Source organism: Canis aureus, chromosome 11 (assembly GCF_053574225.1).
Source record: "Canis aureus isolate CA01 chromosome 11, VMU_Caureus_v.1.0, whole genome shotgun sequence".
Classification (NCBI taxonomy): Eukaryota; Metazoa; Chordata; class Mammalia; order Carnivora; family Canidae; genus Canis; species Canis aureus.
In genome coordinates, this window is record NC_135621.1 from 49,429,642 (window position 1) to 49,455,904 (window position 26,263).

Sequence of the window (26,263 nt, forward strand, 5' to 3'; positions counted from 1 at the left end):
AGAGAGATGAACATTGGAAGACTTCCTATTGGAAGACTTCTATTGAATATTAAGGAACTTGTCTCACTGGAGAGATGGGACCAGTTATTGGTGGTGGTGTAGACAGGATAAGATCTGTGTCTAGTATTGCTGGGCTTTTTGTCTACATAGAATGCCCCCCCGCCCCCCCACTTCAAAATATGTTGTGTATGATAAGTGCATTTTTATGATAGAAACTTGAAAAATCTTTTCCTTCGTGGGAAACTATTTTTTAAATGTGGTTATTACTAGGTATGGTCAAATGTGTAATATATGAAAAAATTAAGTTGAATAGATTCTGTTGGATAGATAATACAGACCCAAGAAGCAGGCTTGATAAAGGATATATAGAGTGATTTTTGACGTTCTGAAGGATTTCAAAACACTTTAAAGGTTGAGAGTAATATCACTGGTTCTTAAGTCTAATAGCATTTTATTTTCTTGTTGTAGGTATGTAAAAGCGCACTCTTAACACTGAAAAAGGACAGTTAATAGATGTTCTTACAAGTAGGAGAATCTAGGAGTGTCCATATTGCTCATGGGTACTTAACCTATCCTGGGAAAGAATGTTTCTTTTCCCCTCTTCTCATTAAAGCATTCAACTCTGAGTTAATGAACTGGTGTTACCTATTAAATACAGGTGACCCTCCTTCTGAGTCCTTTGCAGAAAGGAAATAATGAACTCAAAGCAACTCTAAATGATAGAATGTATGGGAGATCAAGTTCAGATATAAGCGGCTTCCTTTTACTTTACTTACTGCAGGTTACCATCCCACTGAGAAGTAAAGCATTTTATGTAGTTAATAATATTCAGTCTGTAGCCACCCCATTCCCAGCCATTATTCTGGCATTCTCTGAGTGCCTTATAATATGCAAGGCACCATCCTCTGGCTGGAGACTGAATAAAACAGACAAAAATCCCTGCCCTCAAAGATTTTACATTCTGATAGCAAACACACTTCCTTAATTTACATTACAACTGTACTCCCTTTGTGGATGACTGAAATTAGGAGTGGAAAATTTGGGATGTGTATGGTGTTTTCCATATTACCCTCAGAAGTTGTGATTAGAGCTTTCGTGGTGTTTTATTTTTTTTATTTATTTTTATTTTTATTTTTTTTAAGTAAGCTCTACAAGCAAGGTGGGGCTTGAATTCACCACCCTGAGATAAGCAGTTATGTGCTCCACTGACTGAGTCAGTCAGGAGCCCCTAGAGCTTTATTTATTTATTTGTTTGTAATTAGGCTCTCCACACCCAGTGCAGGGCTCTCAGGACCCTGACTTCAAGAGTCAGACACTTAACTACTGAATCACCCAGGTGCACAGAGCTTTACCATTTTTAACAAAATAATAGGGAAGGAAAAAAGAGTTTTTCTGTAACTAGACAAAAACTGATACATGGAAAGAGGAAGTAGGAAGGGGGAAATATTGTTGTACCTAAGATTAAAAGGTGAGCCAAATATAGAAATTAGATGAGGGAAGCTGAGGCCTTCAGGTGTTATCATTTACTGCCCAAACTTGGATAAATTGAGTTCCTATAGAGGAAAATGGAAGAAGGTAGGATAATGGGAGTAGGGTAAACAGGACTTTTTAACAGGACTGGTTTAAGTAACTTGGGATGCACCTATAAAATATATGTTGTCGTTAGTGTTTAGAAAAAACTCTGTTGCTGTTTGTGCTCTTTTGTGAGTACAGCTAAAGGTTGGTGATTGGCCATTAGTGTCTGGAAATACTGTTGCTGATTTGTGACTGCTACTTGTGTTTTCTGGTTATTTGACAGTTCTGTTGAAGAGAGCTGATGGAGCCAATCTGTCTCTTAGTTTACTGTGCTAAAATTGGTCTATATATTTGTTACTGCTTCCCTTCTAGAGCTGTGGTGTAGAACTTGAAGTTGTGCCTTTGTTTTTCCTGCATTATAAATTTCTGCATGAGGATGTCTTACTGCATGATATGAAGCAGGTGCTTATTTTTCTACTTTCTGTCATGTACCTTTTCTAGTGATGATCCAGTTTGGTAAAAATGTCTCTTCCTGAGTTTGCACAAACATTGCACACTTCAGATAAGCATGAGAGATCTTTGATCTTTGTTTTTATCTTAATACATAATAGTCTTTTGCTTTCATTTGTGAGGCATTGAGTAAGACTCTCGTGATCTTGCTTGCTGCAGTGAATTGAGATTTTTTTTATTTTAAAGCAAATCAACTTGTGTTTATTTCAGTGCCTCAATATAAAAATGAACACTGGTTCCATTCATGACCTGAGAGACTTCATTTATAGCACCCAAATTCAGCCTTCAAATTACTAGTTTCACTTTTAATATATTTTTGTGACTGTATTTATCACTTGTATCAAAGTGCTGATGTGCGGAAGAATTTGAACTTTTTAAAAAAGATTTTATTTTACAGAGTGTGAGTGGCGGAAGGGTAGAGGGAGAGGAGGAGGGAGAGAATCTCAAGCAGACTCCTTGCAGAACCTGAGTACATCATGGGGCTCGATCCCACGACCCTAAGATCATGACCTGAGCCAAAACCAGGAGTCATGCTCCACTGACTGAGCCACCCAGGTGCCCCAAAATTTGAACTTTTTTAATATATTAAATTAAGTGCTGTAATTCAGACCAGGTTCACTAAGCTGTTCAACATTTTAGATTAAAAAATAAAGCCTTTCCTAATATCTTAAATTATTTCTTATAACTGGTTTCATTTATATAGTACAGAATTTTATTAAAGCTTTTGTGGTTGAAGTCCTAAATGTAAGGGAACGGAGTTTAATATCTTGTATCCCTCTGTTCTGGAGTGTTTTGAAGCAAAATGTAAAACTGAAATGATAAGTTTTACCTTAGTATATCATTAGTTTTCAGTTATACTTTTCCTTTGTTTTTGTTTTATGCAGTCTAACTCTAGTTTGTAAGGGAAGTAGAAGTTTGGAAGGATTAGTGATATTTTAGATAGCATTGTTGCTTTTAGTCTAATTCATGAGTCTCTTTCTCAGTGATAGGTTTATTTTTTAGATCAGGTTATTTACTCTTGTGCTTTTGGTTTATCTTGCTTTTTCCGTCTCTGTCTGATTTCTTGATTTTTATTTAAGTACAGGGTGGCCACCACGTTTAGAAGCGCAGATGCATACAGTAAGTGGTTTATTGATGTTCCAGTACAGAATGTTAAAATAATACCTCTGTTTTTGAACTTTCTGATCACCTTGCAGACTAGAGTTCATGTAGGTGGGTCTTTCGTTTTTGTTCAGGCGTAGATTGTGTGGGTAAATTATGGAGTCAAATATAAAGTATATTTTGAATAGAAAGGAGAGGAGATGCATCATTAATTTTAGAGAGCTAGCTGGAATAACTATGTTTTTAGAAGGACTGAAAACCATCTAACAAAGGTAAGTATGATATTTAATTGATAGATATTTTTGCTAGCAAAGTTTGGGAGATGGTATACAGCAGTAGTTTCAGGGGTATACCAATTGAAAAATGGTCAGAAGAATTGGCCAAATGGACATGACATTAGGAGAATATGGTTTTAGGACTTTATTATTTCAGAGTAATGCTTTGATAATAATAAAGACTAAGAAGGATCTTAGTCACATGTGAATGAAAACCATTCTATGCCTATAGAATTACTTATTCACAAACATGCATGAGGGAGGCTTCTTGTCAACACTTAGATATGTATTTCTGAATTTTTGCTACTTTATGCATTTAGGTAATAGTGTAGGATGCTTAGCACCACTTACTTGTGTATGTTTGTTAAGTATATATTAAATGTAAGAAGGCTGTATACTTGGAGTGGGTTATGTTTCTGGAAAAAGCTTCAAAAGGAGGAGGATGATTGGGAGTGTTGACACTAAAGTTAGACCACTTGGATTTGAATTAATTGTTCCATCATTCCACAGATGGGTAACTTAAAGCAAGTTATCTAATGTCTCTAAATCTCAGTTTTCTCATTTGTAAAGTGAATGATAATATGTAAATTTTTAAAAACTTATTTATTTTTTAATTTTTTAAAAAAGATTTTTAAGTTATCTGTACACCCCACCTGGGGCTTCAGTTCATGCCCCCAAGATCTAGAGTCACTTGTTTTACTGACTGAGCCAGTCCAGCGCCCAGAAACAGTATTTTTAATGGGAGGAGACTAGGGAGAAGGAGGAGGGGAGAGAGGTTTACATTTCTTCTCTTGAACTAGACGCTTGGGGCACCTGGTGGCTCAGCGGTTGAGTGTCTGCCTTTGGCTCAGTTCATGATCCTGGAGTCCTTCATGGGGCTCCCTGGTCAGTGGGAAGCCAGCTTCTCTCTCTACTACTCCCCCTGCTTGTGCTCTCTATCTCTGTCAAATAAATAATATCTTTAAAAAAAAAATCCAGATCACTGAACTTGAGAAGAATTTATTTTGGGTCAAATTTGATATACCTTGAGAACTTTGGGGGAGACTTAAAACTAGTATTTTGAGGAGAGTGATGAATAAAATTTAATAAGCTAACAAATAATCTTGTAATGCATTTTGCCTTTTTATGAAAAATTCTTTTGTAGAAGCATGTTGACATAATGCTATATTTATGAAAAAATTTTTAGTGTGTGAAAAATTTTAATCCTACAGAACATTGTAACAGTTTATGGAGTACCTACATACCCACTACTGAAATTCAACAGTGTATTTTTACCATATTTGCTTTATATAATCTTTGCTGAACCTTTTTTTTTTTTTTTTTTTTTTAAGATTTTATTTATTTATTTGAGAAACTGAGAGAGGCAGAGACACAGGCAGAGGGAGAAGCAGGCTCCATGCAGGAAGCAGGACTCGATCCTGGGATCACAGGATCACACCTTGGCTGAAGGTGGCGCTAAACCGCTGAGCCACCGGGGCTACCCTTTGCTGAACCATTTAAAAATAAATTATAGACATGTGTTACTTCACTTCTAAATTATTAAATATGAATCTCCCCCTAAAATGATATTTTCTTCCTACCTACAATACTGTCATCATACATACACTATTATCTAATGCCTGGAGTCCTCTAATCCCCAATCCATATGCAGATTTACCCATTTGGGTAAAAAATGACTTAACATAGCTTTTCCCTTCCACACTAAGTTCCACTGAAGATCATGCACTGTTGTACTGCATTTGCTGTTGTGTCTCAGTTCTCTTTTAAATTGAAACAGCTACTTAAAAAGTGACCCTCTTTTTGAAGAGGTGTATTATCTTGTAAAATGTCCTGTATTCAAAATTTGTCTGATTTTTTTTTTTTTTTTTTGAGGTGTTTTTAAAAAACTTACTTCTTCTCTGTAGGTTGTTAAATTAGGATTAAAGACTGAGTTAAGTTCAGGTTAAGTATTTTGGCCAGGTGCTTTGTAGTTGATGCTATTTCATATTACATCACACCAGGATGCACAAAATGCCCGATTGTCACAAGATTTAGTGGGTCTAAATTTGGTCACAGGTGAAGTTGGTGATTGTTAGGTGTCCCCATGGACAAGGAATATTTTCTCCTTTGTGATCGTCAGGTAAATTGTGGCATATTTTGTTACCATGCAAATCTATTTCTCCTTCAGAATTTTACTTAATAGATTTAGTGGTTTGTTTTTTCTTTATTTGTTTTAAGATTTGATTTTTTTTTAAGATTTTATTTATTTATTCATGAGAGACAGGAGAGACAGAGATACAGGCAGAAACAGAGAGAGAGGCAGAGACATAGGACATCACTCTTGTGACCGAAGGCAGACACTCAACCACTGAACCACCCAGGAGTCTCTAAGATTTAATTTTTTAAGTAATTTCTCCACCCAGTGTGGGGCTTGAACCTACAGCCCTAGGATCAAAAGTAAGATGCTCTACCAACTGAGCTATCTGGGCACCTCATGATTTCTTTTTTTGAAGATGGATATAGACAGGGGTCACCCAGCTATGGCTCGTTGGCCAAATTTTGTCTCCTGCCTGTTCTTGTAAATAAATCTTTATTGGAACAGCTATGCTCATTTGTTTTCATATTGTCTATGGCTGCTTTCCCACTGCTATGGCAAGTTGAGTAGTTGTAACAGAACCCATATGGCCCTGCAGAGCCCCAAACATTTACAGTTCCTTAAAGAAAAGTTTTGCCGAGCCCTGATTTTTATATATATATAGTCCCATTTTTCTCATTGTAGTGGTAGTAGAGGTATAAAATTGGTGTTTATATATTTGGTGTTCACATAATTGGTATTTATATGTAGCTTCTGCAACCTGATGTTCAAGGTCTGACTGCTTTTAATGTGGTGAAAATTGTGAAGCTTTTCTTTATATCTCCAAAACAATAAAGTATGGTTCTGTACATGGTCCATAAAATCATATGTTAAAAAAACAGATATCCTTCAGATGTCAAAAAAAGGTTATAGAGAATAAGGAACACCAAAGTACCCACTATCCAGTTTAGTTTAGGATAGAGGACATTTCCAGCATACTTGCAATCCTGTTACCTTCACAGATTACATCCTTTCTTTCCCACCGTCCCGAATCTTGTGCCTGCCCTCACATAGATGATCTCTGTGTATGTGTCTAAATAGCATATACTACTCTTTTAAGAGATTTTATAGTTTTTATGTGGAATACTTGTTCATCCAATTCGCTTTTTTCACTTAACATTTTTGCGAAGTTCTTCCTTGTTGCTCTATTCCCCTCTTTCTAATAGTATTGCATATGTATTGTATTCCATTGTATGATTATAATGCATTTAATCTAGTCTCTCTGAGTATTTGGATTATTTTTTTATTGTAAACAATGGCGCTAAAATGCAATTGACCTGTCTTTCAGTTGTGAAAGACTTTTTCTAGAGCACATACTTAGGGGTATAATTGCTGAATTGGAGGCTTTTCTCATTGTACAACCTACCAAGGTGTTTCCAAAATGCTCTCCAAAGTGGGTATAACAATTTATGCTCCCACCAGTGGTATACAAAAGTTTATGTTGCTCTTTATCCATATCAGTACTGTCCTATATAAATATAATGTTGGCCATACATGTAACTTAAAATTTTCTAGTAGCCGCTTTAACAAAAAGGAGTAGGTGAAGGTAATTTTAATAAAATATTTTATCTAGTTTATTAAGATACCATTTCAGTATGTAGACGATAAAAATTAATGAGTTTTTTGCATTTTTTCTTATTAAATCTTTGAAATAGGGTATGTATTTTATATTTAACAGCGTGTCTGGATTGGTTTGGATTGGCCACGTTTCAGATTCTTACTAGTCACATATGGCTACTAGCTATTGTATCAGACAGCACAGCTCTATGTCCTTGTCTACATTCGGTATTGAGAATTTTTTTTTCTTCACTCTAATGAGAGAAGCACTGTTTGACTGTGACTTTAATTTTGCATTTTCCCTATTAGGAAATTTGCATTTTCCTATTATTAATGAGGGTGAACATTATCATATGTTTTACTGGTCATTTGAATTTCTCTTTGTGTGTATTTGCTGTTATAATTTGGTCTTACTGTTTTCTTGTTTTTTTTTTTTTTTTTTTTGTTGTTGTTGTTGTTTTAAGATTTTATTTTTAAGTAATCTCTACCCTCTATGTGAGACTGGAGTTTACAAGCCCCAGATTGAATTGCAAGCTCCACTGACTGACCCAGCCAGGTGCCTCATTTTTATTTATTTGTTTTCCTTAATAACAAAATCTTAGCCATTAGAATGCAGATTTTGCATAAATGCAGATTATCTTAGCCATTAGAATGCTGGTGTTTCTGTTTTGTTTTTAAGAGTTTTTAGGGATTAATTAGATGGTGTGTCTATAAAATGACTCAGACTTTTTTTTTTAAGATTTTATTTATTTATTCATGAGAGACATACATAGAGAGAGAGACAGAGAGAGAGAGGCAGAGACACAGGTAGAGGGAGAAGCAGGCTCCATGCCAGGAGCCCGATGTGGGACTCGATCCTGGGTCTCCAGGATCAGGCCCTGGGCTGAAGGTGGCGCTAAACCGCTGAGCCACCTGAGCTGCCCCTGACTCAGACATTTTAAGGGCACCTGATTGGCTCAGTTGGTGGAGCATGTGACTCTTCTTGATCTCAGGGTTGTGACTTGGAGCCCCATGTCAGGTATGGAGATAACTTAAAAATAAAATCTTTAAAAAAACAAAAAGCCCAAAATTTTTAAGATTTTATTTATGTATTCATGAGAGACACAGAGAGAGAGGCAGAGACACAGGCAGAGGGAGAAGCATGCTTCCTGCAAGAAGCCCAATACGGGACTCGATTCCAGAACGCTGGGATCATCATGCCCTGAGCCGAAGGCAGACTCAACTGAGCTGCCCAGGCGGCCCAAGCCCACCTCATTTTTAATCTACACGTAGTTTGTTTTTTTTTTTTTCTAAAGGTAGTTTTAAAATAACTCCAATAATAATTTGTATTGAAGTAAATGCTTGGAAGTACTTGAATGGTAATATGGGGGATGGAGGAAAAGGTGATTGCTCTATACTTAAGGTAAACAATCCTTTGTGTTTATTTCTTTTCCTCTATACATTCCTACTTTTGCTCAGTTTAGTCTTGTTCCTTTCCTTAATTCTTTTTTTTTTTTTTTTTCTTAACTCTTAAGCCCAAAGACCTCCTAGGAAGAGCTAAGCTGAATAGATTCTGGTCTAGAACCAAAGATGTCCTCAAACGGGCTTACAGGGGTAGACTGAGGTGGGAATTAGTGGTGCTTAATGTAGAACATTTGGAAACAGACCAAGTGATAAATTCGTTAGTGTGCCTTCTGTCTGCAGTAAATGGGTGTGATTGACTCTGTGCTTTAAATGTGAAACACCAGGGCACCTGGGTGGCTCAGTGGCTTTGTGTCTGCCTTTGGCTCAGGTCATGATCCTGAGGTCCTGGGATTGAGTCCGCATCGGGTTCCCCACAGGGAGCCTGCTTCTCCATCTGCCTATATCTCTGCTTCTCTCTCTGTGTGTCTCTCATGAATAAATAAATAAAATCTTTAAAAAAAATGTGAAATACCAAAAGTAGAATTGATAGAAAATCACCACTGAAATAGCCCCGTTGTCAGACAGAGAGTTTACACAGGCATTGGAGATAGTGACAGAAATACAGCTCATGTCTAAGATGGACAGATTCCTGAGGAAGCAGTACATGAGTGTGTGGAGGTTCTGGTGTGTTGTGGTGGCAGTGATAAGAGATTTCCTAATGGTGTGGCCAAGTATATCAGTAGAAGTAACATGCAAAGTACAAACCTAACCTCCCATATATGAGCAAAGTCCTTGAGGAGAAACTTACGTCACCAATGGTGGAATTGGCCATGCTTAGAAATGTTGGTTGATTTGGAAAGTAAAAGCAATAAAAGCTAGGAATCACAAAAATAATTAATAAAATTACTTTAAACACTTAAAAAATTGTTGGAAATAAGAACTGCTTGTACTTAATACGTTACAGTAGATGACAGGTTAATCAGTGTTCCAATAGAACATTGAGTCTCTGCAATTTAATATTTTTGTGAACTTTGTAATGGTTGACTAGGCTATCCTTTCCTAAAGAAGTATCTTTTAATGTGTATTTTACTTAGTAGGTGCTAGGTGTCAGAGTCACTAGTTAGGATAGGAAGGATAAGGAAGGCAAAAATGTCAAGGAATATGGATGGGTCTATATATAGGGATGCTGAGAGGCTGATGGCGACAAAGAGGTATTATTTCTTAGACGCCTTGAATGATTTGGGTGCCTTGAATGATTTTCAGTTCACTAAAAGAAGGTAGGACAAGTTGATTAAGGTGTGAATAATGTACTTGGCCTATGTAAGGCTAGGCAGGGCAGGTTATAGAGGAGGGTTCCAGACTAGATGTTTTGTACTCAGTGTCACTTGGGGGAATGGATGGCTACTACATCTTTTTAGGATGCTTAAGGTATGTTTTAGGGAAATGAAACTGGTAGTAAATCTGCAGGGTAGATTGAAGTCAGCAAGACCAACTAGGAGGCAGTTAGATAATCCAGACAACAGATAGTGATGCTCAGGATTAGCATGGAGGATAAAAGAGATGCTTAAAAGGAAGATTTGGTGGAACATAGTGATTTGGTTTGTAGTGATTGGATTTATATAAATGATTTATGGTTTCTAGCCTTAGTTACTAGAAGAAGGATTAGGGATAGAAAGATTAATAGATAGTGACTACAAATAGATTGGAATATGAAGGTGGTTTGGGTGCAGAGGTGAAGATTTTGGGTATGTTTCGCTTGAAGAGATACATAGAACAGCCAAGCTTAATGATTAAAAATCTGAGAAGTCAGTATAGAAGTGACAGCTATAAGAGGGAGGCACTGTCATGACTGGCTTAGTTGGTAGGACATGTGACTCCTGATCTTGGGGATGTAAGTTCGAGCCCCATGTTGAGTGTAGAGATTACTTAAATATTTTTTAAAAAGTGATATCTGAAGTAATGAGATTGGATCAAAGGGCAGATACTGTTTTGGGTTGAAGGCTAATTACTGTTTTGGGGAACCATCTTCCCTCCTGAATTTTGGAGGCCAAAGGAAAAGGAATGGGCATGAATGTTAGTTTTGTGTTTGGAAAGTCAGCAGAAGTGGAAAGAGTTTCAGGAACCTTAATCTGTAGTGTGAAGTGTAACAAAGTACCTTATCTTGACAGGCCTCCTTTTTAGAGCCAGACTAAAGAATGAGGAGCTGATTCTACCAAAAAGACATCAGTGTTTTGAGTTGTTCTGGTGATTTTTGTTATGAAATGGTTATGTATTATGTTATAAAAAACATTCCCTATATGAAATATTCTAGATATGTTGGTCATACCATATTATGAAGTTGCTTCCGGGAAAAGTAAATTCACTTTTGTGGGTGTTAGGACTACAATGATGCATTAGAGCTATGTTCTGTATCACTTCACTAACTACTTATAAACATGGCACTAAAGATATTCAAACCTATCAATAAAATTGACTCTGAAAGCCTCCTAAAACTTTATGCTGTCTGATTCTTTTTTTTCTTAAGTTGCTTTTTGTAATCTGGAACCATTTATTAGGGAGGGAGGTGAGGACAGAGAACAACTAGAAGTAAATCCTGTAGCTCTGCAGTTTTATTGTCATTGCCAATTGAAAAACTGTTGGGATTAGGAAGAGTGCTTATTTGAGTTCTTGGCTGCTTTGCTGAAGTTAAAAAGGTGCTGTCAATATGTTTGAAATCAATCTTGTAGTAAAACAATCAAGCAGAAGATCATGACAAAGTTCAAGGTACATTTAGCTCTTATTTCATCATCCACATAGTCAAATAAAGATAGGACATGAATTCCCTCTGATTTCAGCAACAGTAGCTAAAAAATTTAATATTATAATAATAATTTAATATTAATTTAATATTATGGTCAAGGGGAAATAATTCTTTTACCTTAAAATATTAAGCTTTTGGGCAGCCCGGGTGGCTCAGCGGTTTAGCGCCACCTTCAGCCCAGGGCCTGATCCTGGAGACCCGGGATCGAGTCCCATGTCAGGCTCCCTGCATGAAGCCTGCTTCTCCCTCTGCCTGTCTCTCTGCCTCTCTCTCTCTGTGTCTCTCATGAATAAATAAATAAAATTTTTTTTTAAAAATTAAGCTTTTAACAGAGACATGCAGGTAGCTGGTGATAAGTCTTTATATAGGCCTAAACTACTTTCCTTAGCCTTTGTGTCTCCATCGTCTTTCAAATCTATTAAGACCTCCAAATTTTTAAAAGCCATGGAAGTAGTTAAGAGGAACAAACTAATGATAAACACAGCATGGAGATAGATTTTGCAGAAAGAAATCAGACAGAAAGGGGTACATACTATATACATTTATGTGACATTCTAGAAAAGGCAAAACTATGCATGAATGGTTGTCTAAGTCGTGTTCAGGGGAGATTGGTTTCAAAGGGACATGAAGGGAACTTTTTGAAGTGACAGAAATGTTCTGTATCTATATTGCAATTGTGGTTACACAAGTATCTACACTTAACTCATCAAACTATGCACGTAGAATGGGTGCATTTTGTTATACGTAAAAACAATAGCTAGAGGTCTTCAACTGGAACAAGTTGGATGGCAGAATGGAATTTTATGGATTGGACTACAATCTGAGGTTCTTCGAGTGAATTGACCTTTTTTTGACAGTAAAGACCTTTAACATTGGTGGTACCCCTTGATGTGTCTGACAGGGAGTTTATATGTAAGAGAATGTAACTGAGATTAATATGCGATTTTACTGCATTTGACATATAAGTAAATATATGTAATCAACGAAAACATTCTGGTAATATCCAGTTAAATAATTTTTTTCTGGTTTGCTGGTTTTGGAAGTCACTGAAAGGATTTCAGTAATGAAAAAGCCTTTAAGAAATACTGACCTATAGTTGAGCCTAGTTGGAAAAATTTGAGAGATCAAAATGTTATCCGTAGGATAATCATCCTCTAAACGTCAGATATTTTCTCCTCTGTCAATTTATATGTGGATAGTTGATCTAGGATGTAAATTATAACTTTGTTATTTGACTACATCTGATTTTACTTATGCATTGAGTTGGTTATGATAGACTAAGGTTTGATTTATGGATTATAATGGTAATGATAGCTAGTACTTTTAAAGCACTTACTTTATGTCCAGCACTGACCTACAGAGTTAACCTGTACTCTCATTCATTTACTACGACAACTCTGTAATGTAGGTGCTTTTATTACTCTTGTCTTTTAGATGGGTATATCACAGCTTTAGAAATTAAATAATTAGGTCAGGGTCATCACATAGTAAGTGGTTGAGCTGGCATTTGATTCAAGGCTATTTTGTGCTAAAGCTCATACTTTTTTTTTTTTTAATGTTAAGAAAGAAGTCTTGAATGGAAGAATGGTGATTTAAAAGAAGAGGGCATGACTTGGCTTTCTGCAGATTCCATGACCCATAATAGATTCTGGGTTCCAAAGAGTCTGGCATTCCTAGCTTTTGACAGCCCACAATGGCAGGCAGTGCCTCATGGATCTGAGCTAATGGTGATGATGGCCATTGGGAATGAGGTTTCTGCCATTCCCAAGGTCATTCATTCCAACAGTCTGGCTCTTGGCCTTTGGGAGACCTTCCTCTTATTTCTTGTCTTCCTCCGTAGCCCCAATATCTTTCTATCATTATCTCTAAGTCAGGTTCATTTGGAAGCATTCATTGGAACAATGTTTCCTGAGTTCTTACAGGTTCATATGAGTTTGTTTACACTCTTTTATACTTGAAATCAAATTTTGTTGGATGTAAAATCTGTGGCAGATGTTTTCTTGCATATCTTAAATATCATTGTTTTCAACTTAGAACATCGCTGTCAAAGTTGACAATGTAATATAAACTGAATGCATATTATTCATAGTTCAAATATGGATGTAGTATAATTTTTAGTCCATGCTATACATATCCAGAGAGTGATAATTTTTTTCTCATTAAAATAGCTACAACAAAAAATTATTTCCACTTCATGACTTATCTTTTCCTTATTGAAAGGCTAGGGGAGGGATTAAAAATTGGTACCCTTGCCCCAAACTTGAAATTTTTAGCTGTGCTTTTGAATTAGAATAAGATGTGAATTCTTGTCAGACCTGGTAGATCTTACTTAAAATTAAAAATTACAAAATCTGTGACTGACTTGATTTGTTTTCATAATCTAGAGCTATAGTTTCCAGCCTTTGGGAGATTCTTCGTGTTTTTGTTTGTTTTGTTTTGGAAGGGAAGCAGATATTAGAATTAGTTGGAAAGACGTGGGGGCACCATGCATGAACGATCCAAATCAAACGCTAGCTTTGCAGCTGGATTAATTGGTATTCCCATTCCCATTCCCATTCCCAGTTACATTTCTTTATTACTGGAACTGGGTGTGGTCAGTGCCTAGTTAGCCAACTATTATAATAAAAAATATTAAAAGTATCAATTTAACAATTATGTAAACCCTTGTGAACTTTCCATATCTGTTATTATTTCAGAAATCTTAAGCAAATGCCACTAATACTACAGTTCAACAGAATTGATTTGGAAGAAGAGAGAACTTAAGAATTGAAAGGGAGGATGAGAGCCAGATGTTCTGTTTCTGTGAGTTTAGTGAAGTAAAAAGTATTCTTTGCTTCTTATTCAAGTGGATACTAGTATTTAGGATTTGAAGCAGGTATTTCTGGAAAAAAAAATCTGCTCTTTTAGGCTCTGGATTGGTATTGTGCCATGTGACTTTTCAAGCATCATTTAGAGCATGGGCTCTAATTATGGATTTTATTACTGCTATCATTTATTTTTAAGATTGACTTATTTTAGGGCAGCCCGGGTGGCTCAGCGGTTTAGTGCCGCCTGCAGCCGAGGGCGTGATCCTGGAGACCCTGGATCAAGTCCCACGTCAGGCTCTCTGCATGGAGCCTGCTTCTCCCTCTGCCTGTGTCTCTGCCTCTCATTCTCTCTCTGTGTCTCTATGAATAAATAAATAAAATCTTTAAAAAATAGAAAAAGATTGACTTATTTTAGAGAATGAGGGTATGTGCCCACAAGCAGGGGGAGGGGCAAAGGGAGAGGGAGAGAACCTTAAGTGGACTCCCAGGGAGTGCAGAGCCCTACACTGGGCTGGATCCCATTACCTCAACTGAAATTAAGACTCAGTCGCCCATCCAAGCCATCCAGGCATTCCTGTTTATTTATTTTTTTAATATTTTATTTTTAATCTCTATACCCAGTGTGGGGCTTGAACTTAGAATGCTGAGGTCAAGAGTTGTGTGCTCTGTAGCCTGATCCAGCCATGTGGCCCATGCTATCATTACTTTTAGCAGCATAATATACAAGTAAAAGTTGTTAATCTTGCCATTGTGTCTAGCAACAGGCTGGTAGTGAAGAGTACTTGGCTGCATTGTAGAAACATTTCTTGATAACCCTTAGGAGAATATGTGGCCTCAGTTAAAATGTGAAAATAGAAAGAGGCACCATTCTAACTAAGCATTTCATCTGTATTAGATTTTTAAATTTTCTCACAACTCTCTGAGGGTACGTTTTATTCCCCATGTTTGATAGAAACTGAGGCACAGGAAAGGTTAGCTAACTTGACCAAGGTCACCTAGCATGTTGAGATAAATGCAAGTCAAGGCAATTTGGCTCTAGGTTCCTTGCTTTTAACTGCAAATACATAGAATAGAGTGCACTGAGGAAACACATTATATTAAGAGATAATAGCTGAGAATTTTACAGACTTGTGAAACCTGGATCATCTGACTCAGAAAGGTAAGCGATACTTAATTAACCTCAAAGCCTTTAAAAGTCTAAGGTACTTAGCCAGGGGTCAAGACCTACAATCCACAACATAAAATTAATCAGCTTGTGGGCTGTTTCTGCTCTTTTTTATTTTTCCTGCTATTGAATTACAGAGTTTTAGTAATTCCGGCTAGTTTTTTTTTTTTTTTTTATTCTGGCTAGTTTGAATGTAACATACAAGTACTGCTGTTATGAATGCTATAATTATTACTTGTTATCAGCAAGAATATTTCCTGTAAATTTGTTTTGCCTTAGATGTCTTCATTTCTAAATGTCATTTTATTATCTTTACAATTGAGTTTTTTAAAAGTTTTTTAAAGTAGGCTCCATGCCTGACATAGGGCTTGAACTCATGACCCCAAGGATCAAGAGTTGCAGGTTCTACCAACTGAGCCAGCCAGATGCCCCCTCTTTTCTTAAAAAAAAAAAAAAAAAAAAAAAAAAATTTTTTTTTAAAGTAGGCTCCATGCTCATTTTGTGCAATTGACTTTTTTTTTTTTTTTCTTTCTTTTTTTTAGTAGACTGCACAGTATGGATTCTAACTGGGAGCTTGAACTCACAACTCTGAGATCAAGACCTGAACTGAGATCTAGAGTAGGATGCTTAATTGACTGAGCCACCCTGGCACCCCAATAGTTGACTTTTTTTTTTAATTCAGAAAAATATGCTTCATATTTTATAATGGAATGCAGTATGAAAATAAGGTTAACTTTCAGTGATCTATTAAGTGAGCAGTCAGTAAAAATACTTTTATATATATAGCAATGAAAAAAAGGTTAATATGTGCTCTGTTTAAAGTTAAAAAAATTTTGTATAGAAGGCTTATAGTGAGGAAAATAAGTATCTCCAGAAAGTTTTTGATAATATCTATGGGCTTTTCCGGTAATTACTTCCATTATCTTTAACTAAAATGTTTATACAACTATTTAATGAATTTTTAAAAAAATTTTTATTTATGGGGTGCCTGGGTAGCTCTGTCAGTTGAGTATCTGCCTTCAGCTGGGGTCATGATCCTGGGGTCCTGGGATCAAGCCCTGTGTCAGGCTTCTTGCTCAGTGGGGAGTTGGCTTCTCTCTTTCTCTCTGCCTGCCTGCCTGCCCCCCTGCTTATATGAGAGCCCACTCTCTCCTCTCTCCCCCGCTTTGTACTCTCAAATAAATAAATAAATAAAATATTTTTTAAAAAGTAAATAAAATTTTTATTTATTATTATTTTAGGCAAGCTCTACATCCAACATGGGGCTTGAACATGACCCTGAGATAAGAGGTGCAAGCTCTACTGACTGAGCCAGCCAGGTGCCCCAGTGGTTTCTTTGTTTTAAGTTAGACATTATCATTTAATTTTCTGATTTGGAAGTACAAAGGAATTTTCTGTCATCTAGTTTTGCTGATGAGAAGTCCCATGTCATTTGGATTCTTTTTTTTTTTTTTTAAGATTTTTTTTTTTTTTTTTTTTTTTTTTTTTAATTTATTTGAGACAGAGCATGAGCAGGGGGAGAGGGAAAGGGAGAAGCAGAAGCAGCAGACTCTGCTGAACTGGGAGCCTGATGTGGGTTGATTCCAGGATCCTGGGATCATGACCTGAACTGAAGGCCAATGCTTAACCCACTGAGCCACCCAGGCGCCCCTGGATTCAGATGACCTTCTAGCTTCATTCTTATCTCTAAAAGCTTGAACAGTTAATTAAAATTATGCTTAAAAAACACATAAAATTTACCCTCTTAAGTTTTTTCCTAAAAGATTTTATTTATTTATTCATGAGAGAGACAGAGAGAGAGAGAAGCAGGCTCCATACAGGGAGCCTGATGTGGAACTGGATCCTGGAACTCCAGGATTATGCCCTGAGCCAAAGGTAGACGCTCAACCGCTGAGCCACCCAGGAGTCCTGCAAAACAAATTCTATACCCACTAAACAACAACTCCTCTATATCCTCTCAGTCCTTGGTAACCACAATTCTACTTTTTTGTTTCTGTGAATTTGACTAGTTTTACATACCTCGTATAAGTGGAATCATACAGTATTTGTCTTTCTTGTGACTGGCTTATTTCACTTACCATGATGTCCTCAGGGTTCATCCATGTTGTAGCCTGTGTCAGAATTTCCTCCCTCCCTACCCACTCCCTTTTTTTCTATTTTAATTCTACTTACTATAGTTAATATAGTGTTATGTTAGTTTCAGGTGTACAATATAGTGACTCAAAAGATTTCCTTTTTAAGGCTGAATAATAATAAGTTATATGTGTATATGCCACATTTTGTGTATCTGTTCATCTGTTCATTGGGCATTTGGGTTGCTTCATCCTCTGAGCTGTTGCGAAATGTTAGTGTGAACTTGGGTGTGCAAATATCTCTGAGACTTTGCTTTAATTCTTTTGAATATGTGCCCAGAAGTGGGATTGTAGATCATTTGGTTTTATTTTTACTTTCTGGGGAACTACCACATTGTCACAGAAAGCTTTTAAGAGATTTTAATTTTTGGTCCTATGAAAGTTCACAGTGATCTGTCTGAACATGTGTCCCTCCCTTTACCCCACTTCTCCCCCAAGCAGTGGACTTTGAATCTGATTACTTCTATCTTCCCTCAGCTGTGAGAAATTGTTTTTCTTCTTTATTAGTTTGATAATTTATTCTCTTGTTCTCTGTTCTGAAATAGGTATTTGGTCTGTTGTGGCACTGCCTGGACTGAACCTGTGTGTTGTTCACCTTTTTTTCTTCTTTTGTATTTGTTACACATATAAACCATTGAGCGGAAAAACCATTGAGCGAGGTGTGTGTTTTTGTTTTTTGTTTTTATTGACAGGGGAGTGGTGGGGACAGTCATATATTTATTTAAATCCAAAGGGCAATTTTTCATCCTTATTCCATTTTCTTCCTTCCTTCCTTTCTTTCTTTCTTTCTCTTTCTTTCTTTCTTTCTTTCTTTCTTTCTTTCTTTCTTTCTTTCTTTCTTTCTTTCTCTTTTTTTTTTTAGATTTTATTTATTTATTCATGAGAGACAGAGAGAGAGAGAGGGAGAAGCAGGCTCCATGCAGGGAACCCGATGTGGGACCCCATCCTGGGACTCGATCCTGGGACTCGATCCCAGGACTCCAGGATCAGGCCCTGGGCTGAAGGTGGATCTAAACCGCTGAGCCACCCCCCCACCCCAGGCTGCCCCCTTGTTCCATTTTCATAGCACCCTGTTCCTATTTTGTGGAAGCAAGATGCAGTATTTTTTTGGGGGGGGTAGAGAGAGAGAGAGAAAATGAGTGGGGGAAGGACAGAGAGGCAGAAGGAGAGGGAGAGAGAGAATCTTAAGCAAGCTCCATGCCCAGTGTGATCTCACAATGCTGAGATCACGACTTGAACCAAATCAAGAGTCAGACACTCAGATGCTCAACCAACTGCGCCATCCAGGCGCCTCTATAGTGTCTTTTTGAATCTCTGATTCTGATTTCTCATTTAAAAAAATTCTCTTCATTGTTGTAATTCCCATAACAGTGGTATCATCGCAGCTCTTTGCCTTTCATGCTGCTGGGTTTCCTTACATGGTTGATTGTCCTTGACCTATCTGTTCATGCTGCTTTGTAAATATGCATTTAAAATTTTACATTTAAAATTTCTTGAGAAAAGAACACTTTTTTTTGTTTGGGGTAAAAAGTCTGGCAGAAACTTTTCTGGATGTGGACTAGAAGGGGAGGTGGGATTAATGGTTCTCTGTAACTTTCAGTAGCTCCCCCCATTTTCATTTTCGTGTTCTCTCCCATTTTGCTGGGTCCAAGCACCATGCTATGTTTGAGTTCTGAACCTGGCTAGCTGTCTTCTTCCCACTTCTAATTTGCTACTTGCATATTCTGAACTGCTGATTCTTCCATTCTGTTTCATTATTCAATCACCATGCTACCATCTGCTTTACACCTTCCAAAGATTTTTGATATCTCTACCCATTGATGGCATGCCTCTTATGTCCCTCTTCTCCCTCCTAGGTTTTCATTGTTTGTTTCATGGTTAAATATCTTTACTAACATTTTGATGGTGTTTTGGGATGGGTTAGAGATAAACGGGCTACGTTCCTTCTGTCTGGAATGAGAAGATCCTTTATCACATGGGTTAATATATCAATATGAATGATGGTTTTTCATTATAAAAACATTTCACTAGCACCTGGCTGGCTCAGTTGATAGAGCATACAGCACTTGATCTCGGGGTTGTGAGTTTGACCCTATGTTGGGCAGAGTTTATTTTTAAACACAAAAAAAATTTCACTGAAGATTATTCTACCCTAGGGCTTTTGTTTGTGTACAGATAGTTTCTTGTTAATAGTCTAGAGAAATTTAAGTATATTGGATTTGGGGAATATATTGACTCTGTAAGTCTTATGTCTTATTTTTCAGCACTTTGAAACTTTTCTCCTCTTGTTCCATATTTTAAAGCTTTCTTTTCTTGTGAAAGTAATTTTAAAGAACTCTCAAAATTTAGTAGGCAGATAAATTTAAATGAGTTGATCTTTTATTTATAAGTGTTAGACCAGGCGTCTGTTAAAACAGAAGTGACATTTATTTTGGCTAAACAGTTTCTGTTCTACATATGTGTTTACATAGCATTTTCACACTCCATAAATTGAACAGAACAAGTACTCATATTTTTGGGTTGACTAAATTTTACTGTAATATTTGTCAAGGAAATGGGTATTAATGACCATTTAATAGTAAAAGAAATTGATGTGGAATTATTGTGTTGAAATGAAATTGTACTGAGACATGAATTTTCATGTCGGTGTATGCAGCTTCTTGAGCAACATGAATGTATTTTTGCCTAAGAATTTGATTCTTGACAAGAGGATCCATGTGCCTATCTCAGGATTTAATGGACATTAACGTCTTGCTGTGTTTGCTTCAAAGTGCTCGCAGAAAGAAAGAAAATATTACCAAATTTATCTAAATATTATCATTCCATCTCTTCTGACTCCTTCCCCCTGGAAGTAACTATTATCCATTTGGTTTTAGTAGTTCAGTAGTTTCAGTTTTTATAGTAGTGAGGCATGTTTTTAATACTTTTTCTGGACATTCACTCATCTAAACTAATCTATTATTGTTTTGTATAACTTTACATAAATAGCATCACACCGTTTCTTTTCCCAGATAGCGTTGTTTTTGAGATTTATTCATGGCGATACATGTAGATGTAACCCATATTTTTAACTCTATAGGGTATTACATTGCATCAGTGTCCTCATGTGCTTTTCTTGTGTATAGAATTTCTCTAGGGTGGAGACTCTTCTAACCCGACAATTCCACAGGAAGTTATGAGCATCTTTACTTTGCCAGATATTATTCTGAGATTTCTGATGCCATTGTGGTTCCTGATTCTCTATGTGTGACCTGTTTTTTTTCCCTTTGGGAATTTTCAGGGTTTTTGTCTTCTCAGTGTTTTGAAATTTCAGTTACCCTTTTTTGTTGTTGTTGTTGTGGTTCTGTTTTCATCAGTTTGGCCAGGCACTTTCAGTCTTGATACTTTTGTTTAGTGCTGGGGAACTTTTCTGAAACTTTTTTTGATAAATTTCTTTTCTTTGCATTCCTTGTTCTTTCTGGAATATCTATTAGTTGGATGCTATACCCAGTACTGCTCCTAAAACTTTCTTAGTTTTATTCTCTCCTGTTTTGAGAGTGTGTGTGTGTGTGTGTGTGTGTGTATTTTGGGATGAAAGAGGCACAGAGAATCATATTTCAGGGTCGTTTTTCTAACTTAATTTTTGTAATCTTTTATTAAAAATTGCTGTCCTCATTTTAGGTTCTAAGAGCACTTTTCCCCCTGATTTTTGTTTTGTTGTTTTGTGTGTGTGTGTGTGTTTTATTTTTTACATATATGCTAGTGGCTTTATTTATATATTTATCTTTAAAAAGTATTTAAGTAAGCTCTCTACTCTGTGGGACTCGAACTCACAACCTTGAAATCAAAAGTTGTATGCTTCTGTGAGCCATCTAGATTTAAAAAAAGAAATAGCATCTCGTTCTTGTTTCATTAGTATAATACTCTTATTTCTCTTGACGATTTTTTTCTTTAAAAAAAGATTTTGTTGGGACACCTGGGTGGCTCAGTGGTTGAGCATCTGCCTTTGGCTCAGGGCATGATCCTGGAGACCTGGGATCAAGTCCCACATCGGGCTCCCTGCATGGAGCCTGCTTCTCCTCTCTCTGCCTGTGTCTCTGCCTTTCTCTCTGTGTCTCTCATGAATAAATAAATAAAATCTTAAAAAAAAAAAAAAAAAGATTTTGTTTATTTGAAAGGGGGGCATGCACAAGTGGTGGGGGGAGGTGAGCGACAGAGGGAGAAGCAGACCAGGGGCTCTTTCCCAGGACCCTGGAATCATAACATGAGCCAAACGCAGACACTTAATTGAGTGAGTTACCCAGGTGTTCCATTGATTTTATTTTTCCAGCTTTATTGTTCTTTCTGATTACTTTTTGGTTTGTCCTTGTGATTTATTCTGTTTTTCATGTCTGGTAATCTCCAGGTTTCTATTCATGTTTAGCTTTGGAAACCTTGTGTGAATTGGTCAGAGACTATCATTTGGCAGGCCTGCCCATAGGATGACCTGACCATTTGTTGAGTATTCCTGTGTATAAGTAATCTGTAAGTACTTTCTCTGGGACTATTGAATTTCTTCAGAGAGCAGTAGAACTGTTACCTGCCTGAGATGTAAACATATTTCTGGAAATTAAATTTGGAAAGAAGGCTGAGGGCTTCAGGATTCATAACTTAAATCTCTGGTTTCAGTAAGGTTTCTTGCCCTGGTTCTCAGCTGAATATGCTGTCTCTAAATTCAGAGGCTTCGTAGTTCATTTTTTTCAAAGTAAACCTCCAGTGTAGTAGTTTTAATATATGTCTGTAAAGTCTTTTTTTTTTTTTTTAGATTTTATTTATGAGAGAGAGAGAGAGAGAGAGAGAGAGTAGAAGCAGATTCCCCATTGAGCAGGGAGCCCGAAACAGGGCTTGATTCCAGGACTGTGAGATTATGATCTGAGCCAAAGGCAGATGCTTCACCAGCTAAGCCATCCAGACACCCCTGTAAATTCTTTTTTAATCTCCCTTTTTGAAAGATGGAGTCTCTGCTCTAAGAGGCGGGGTCTGTATCCCCTCCCTTTGAGTCTGAACGGGCCTTAGTGGTTTGCTTGTAACCATCAGAATGCAGCCCTTGTGACACTCATGAAAGGACATAGAGCTTCTCCTCGTTTCCCGTGGGACATTCCCTCTGGGGAAGGCCAGGTCCCATGTAAGAAGTCTGACTGCCCAGAGATAGTCAAACTGGATAGACCACATACAGGTGCTCCTGGGGCAGTTCCAGCTGAATTCTTACCAGCAGCAACCATCAACTGTCAACCATTAAATGAATTTTCAAAAAAAAAAAAAAAAGAATTTTCATTTTAGGTGACCATCTCCCTAGCCAATATCTCTGCAGTGATGTGAAAAATCCCATGTAGGAACTTCTCATTTAAGCCCTTGTGATTAACGAGCCAATACTGATACATTCTTACTAATCAAAACCCATACTTATTTACTCTGGCTTCCTCAGATTGGTTGATTGATTATTTATTTATTTACTTACTTATTTGAGAGAGAGAGAAGGAGAACGCACAGTGAGGGGAGTGGCAGGCTACCAGCTGAGCAGGGAGCCTGACTCTGGACTTGATCCCAAGACCTTGGATTGTGACTTGAGCCGAAGGCAGATGCTTAACCGACTGAGACACCCAGGTGCCTTCCTCAGATTTTTAAAAAATGAGGTATAGTTGACATATTATTAGTTTCAGGTGTATAGCATAGTGATTCAACATTTATATACATTACAAAACACCATGATAAGTGTAGTTACTTTCACCATACAGCGTTATTACAATATTATCAATTCCCTATGCTGGTACTTTTCATCTCTTTTATATTTTGAAGGTTTCCATAGTGTTTACCTAATGTCTTTTTTCTGTCCCAGGATACCTTTAGGATATTGCTTTAGGTATTGCTTTATGATTATGTCTCTTGAGGCTGCTCTTGGCTGTGGGAGCTGCTCAGAATTTCCTCTTTTTTTTTTTTTTTTAAGTCACCTTGTCACTCTTGAGTACTGGTCAGATGTTTTGCACAATATCTCTATTCGGATTTGTTTAATACTTTTCTAATGATTAGACTGGGTTATGGGGTTTGGGTAGAGACCACAGAGATAAATGCTATTTTCATCATGTCGTATAAAGAGAACATATTGGGAACATGGTTATGATTATTTGACCTTGATGACCTGCCAGAGATAGCATGTGTCACATCTCTCTGCTGTAAAGTTACTTTTTGCCCCCTTTTCATTTTGTGCTCTTTGAAAAGGAAGTCATTATGCCCAGACCACACTGAAAGGGGTGGAAAGTGGTGATTCATCTATTTGAGTGTGAGGTATCTGCATAAATTATTTGGAATTCTTCCGCACTGATGATTTGTTTGTTCTCTCCCAATATTTCTGTCTTTCATTTTTATCAATATGGACTCATGAAGTTTTTATTTTATACTTTGGGTTACAATCCAGTACTACTTTATTTTGTTGCTCTGATTATTCCAGCTTTGCCTATTAAAAAAAGCGAGAGAGCAGGAGCAGGGTGAGGAACGTAGGGATAAGCAGGCTCTTCACAGAGCAGGGAGTGAGACATAGGGGCTTAATCCCAGGATCACAACCTAAGCTGAAGGCAGAGGCTTAACCAGCTGAGCCACCCAGGTGCCCTATTGTCTTGTCTTTTATTTTTATTTTTATTTTTATTTTTATTTTTTCGTATATTTTTATTTTTTAAGATTTTATTTATTCATGAGAGAGACAGAGAGAGGCAGAGGGAGAAGCAGGCTCCCTTTGGGGAGCCTGATGCAGGACTTGATCCCAGGACCCCTGGATCATTCCCTGAGCTGAAGACAGATGCTCAACCACTGAGCCACCCAGGTGTCCCTATTTGTTGTCTTTTATTTTTTTATTTAAAAAAATTTTTTTTATTATTGGAGTTCAATTTGCCATATTAGTTGTCTTTTAAACTGGATTTTTTTCCCCTTGAATTTGACTTAGGTTACTATTAATTAACACGTTTTTGCATTTGTTGCCCTTGTTTGATCTTTTATCTTCAACCATGTATGGCTCTTTGTTGTGAGTGGATTTTTTAAAGTGTATATAGCTAGAGAAGGAGTTTGTTTTGTGTTCCAGTTTGAGAATTATTTTTTAAATAGGTGAGTTTACATTTATTAATATGACATGTCTTTGTTCTGAATTGTCTTATTTGCTTTCTCTTTTAAACGGTTGGAAATTTGGGGGCCTGGGTGGCTCAGTTGGTTAAGCGTCTGCTTTTGTCTCAGGTCACGATCCTGGGGTCAAGCCCTACATCGGGCTCCCTGCTCAGTGAGGAGTCTGCTTTTATGTCTCCTCTCTGCTGTGCTCTCTCTAGCTATCTCTAATTATCTCTGTCTCTCTCAAATAAATAAAATATTTAAAAAGAATTAAAAGTAAATGTTTGAAAATTTAAAAGTATTTTACTGTGTTTCTTTTGGGCATGTTTTTTCTTTCTATGACTTAGATATTTTATAATCTCTTTCTCTGATGGTTTGTGTATAATTGTATAATATGCAATTCTATCTTAATGATATCTCTAAGATGTGGAAATTAGTTTACTCCTAATATTTAGTACTTTATCCTCTTGACAGTTGATTTTGATTCTTTACTTCTCTTTAGTGTATATATCTGTCATTTAATAGCTCTAAACAAATGTGACCATCTTTCCCGTGAAAGAAGAAATTCACACATATGCACTACCTTTTACCTTCACTTTTTTCCAGTACCTTCCAGTCTGTTATTATTTATACTTCATTATGATTAATGTATGTCACTAATTATCCTGTAGTCATTTCTCATTTAGCTTTCAATATTTTTTTTACAAGAAAGGGCCTTGGGAGAATGAAATTGAGGGAAACTTTTCCTCTGCCCTTTATATTCATGGGTTGGGAGTTTGTGAATTAAAATGATACTATATAGAGTAACAAGAGAAAAGACAAAGTTTATATACTTGGGAGGTTTAAACAAATGGTTAGAATTTAGAGTTCAGAATTTAGAGTTCTGAGAACGAGAAGGGGAAGGAGAGAAAGGGCTCTCATGGAAAAAACAGGACATTTAGGAAAGACAAATTAGGTCTTTAGGAGAATAGATGAGAGGTATGACAATGTTTGATTTCTCATTCCAGTGCCAACTCCCTTTTGCAGGTGATAGGAGTAAATCTCTCATTATTGGAAGCCTCCTTTGAAGAGGGATTTTTGGTCCTGATCAGTGCTTTGGGAGGACTCTGCTTTTTAGGCAGAGAAGGGGTGTGGATTTGAGATAAAGCCTTTCAAAGCATCTGTTGATTTTCAAATGTCTTCAGTGCAAAAATAATTTTTATGCTACTGTGATATAATTTACATCCCTTTACATGTTTGAAAGAATAAGTGTAGTCAGAGATAAAACGCTTGCATCGTGCTTTGCTTCCTTGAAGTCTTTACCATTGTTTCAGTTCCTTCTGCATTGTGCTTTGAAGACTGCGAACACCCTGATTTTTTGTCTACTCTCCTGCTTTAAGTGGCTTTATTTAAGAGTGAGTGGGGGACTGAAGGATTGAATTCCCATGGGATTCTCTATTGCCTTTAAAATTGAATGGCTTGAACATACTGTGTTAAACCCCAAGCTAAACTGTAAATATGTTGCCCCAAGTCCTTAGTATATATAGTATTTCGTCCTGTAGATGAGGGTTTATTAGCCTCAGTACTGTTGACATTTGAACCATTAATTCTTTGCTTCCAGGGTGTTGTGTGCATTGTAGGATGTTTTACAGCTGCTTGGCCTCTACTAACAAGATGCCAGTATCCGCCCCCCCCCCCCCCATGCCACTTGTGACAATCAAAAATGTCTCTATATTTACCAAATGTTCTGGGAGCCAAAATCTTCCTTGGTTGAGAACAACTGCTTATAGATTTGGCCCATTCCTCTATTGTTAAGAAA

General features: G+C 36.9%; 1 protein-coding gene across 8 annotated transcripts in view; it reads left to right on the forward strand.

Annotated features, from left to right (window-relative positions):
• PPM1B (protein phosphatase, Mg2+/Mn2+ dependent 1B) overlaps nucleotides 1-26,263 on the forward strand; it is an 88,901-nt gene that overhangs the window by 6,211 nt on the left and 56,427 nt on the right. For 2 of the 8 annotated variants that reach the window (XM_077915249.1, XM_077915254.1), the window contains exon 1: nucleotides 25,343-25,443. The exons of 4 other annotated variants lie outside the window; for them this stretch is intronic. In XM_077915249.1, the coding sequence (XP_077771375.1) occupies nucleotides 25,437-25,443 (7 nt within the window). In that variant the 5' untranslated portion in view covers nucleotides 25,343-25,436. Of the gene's footprint in view, nucleotides 1-25,342; nucleotides 25,444-26,263 lie in introns of those variants that run through there. 2 more of the 8 variants (XM_077915255.1, XM_077915256.1) reach the window with 1 other exon arrangement.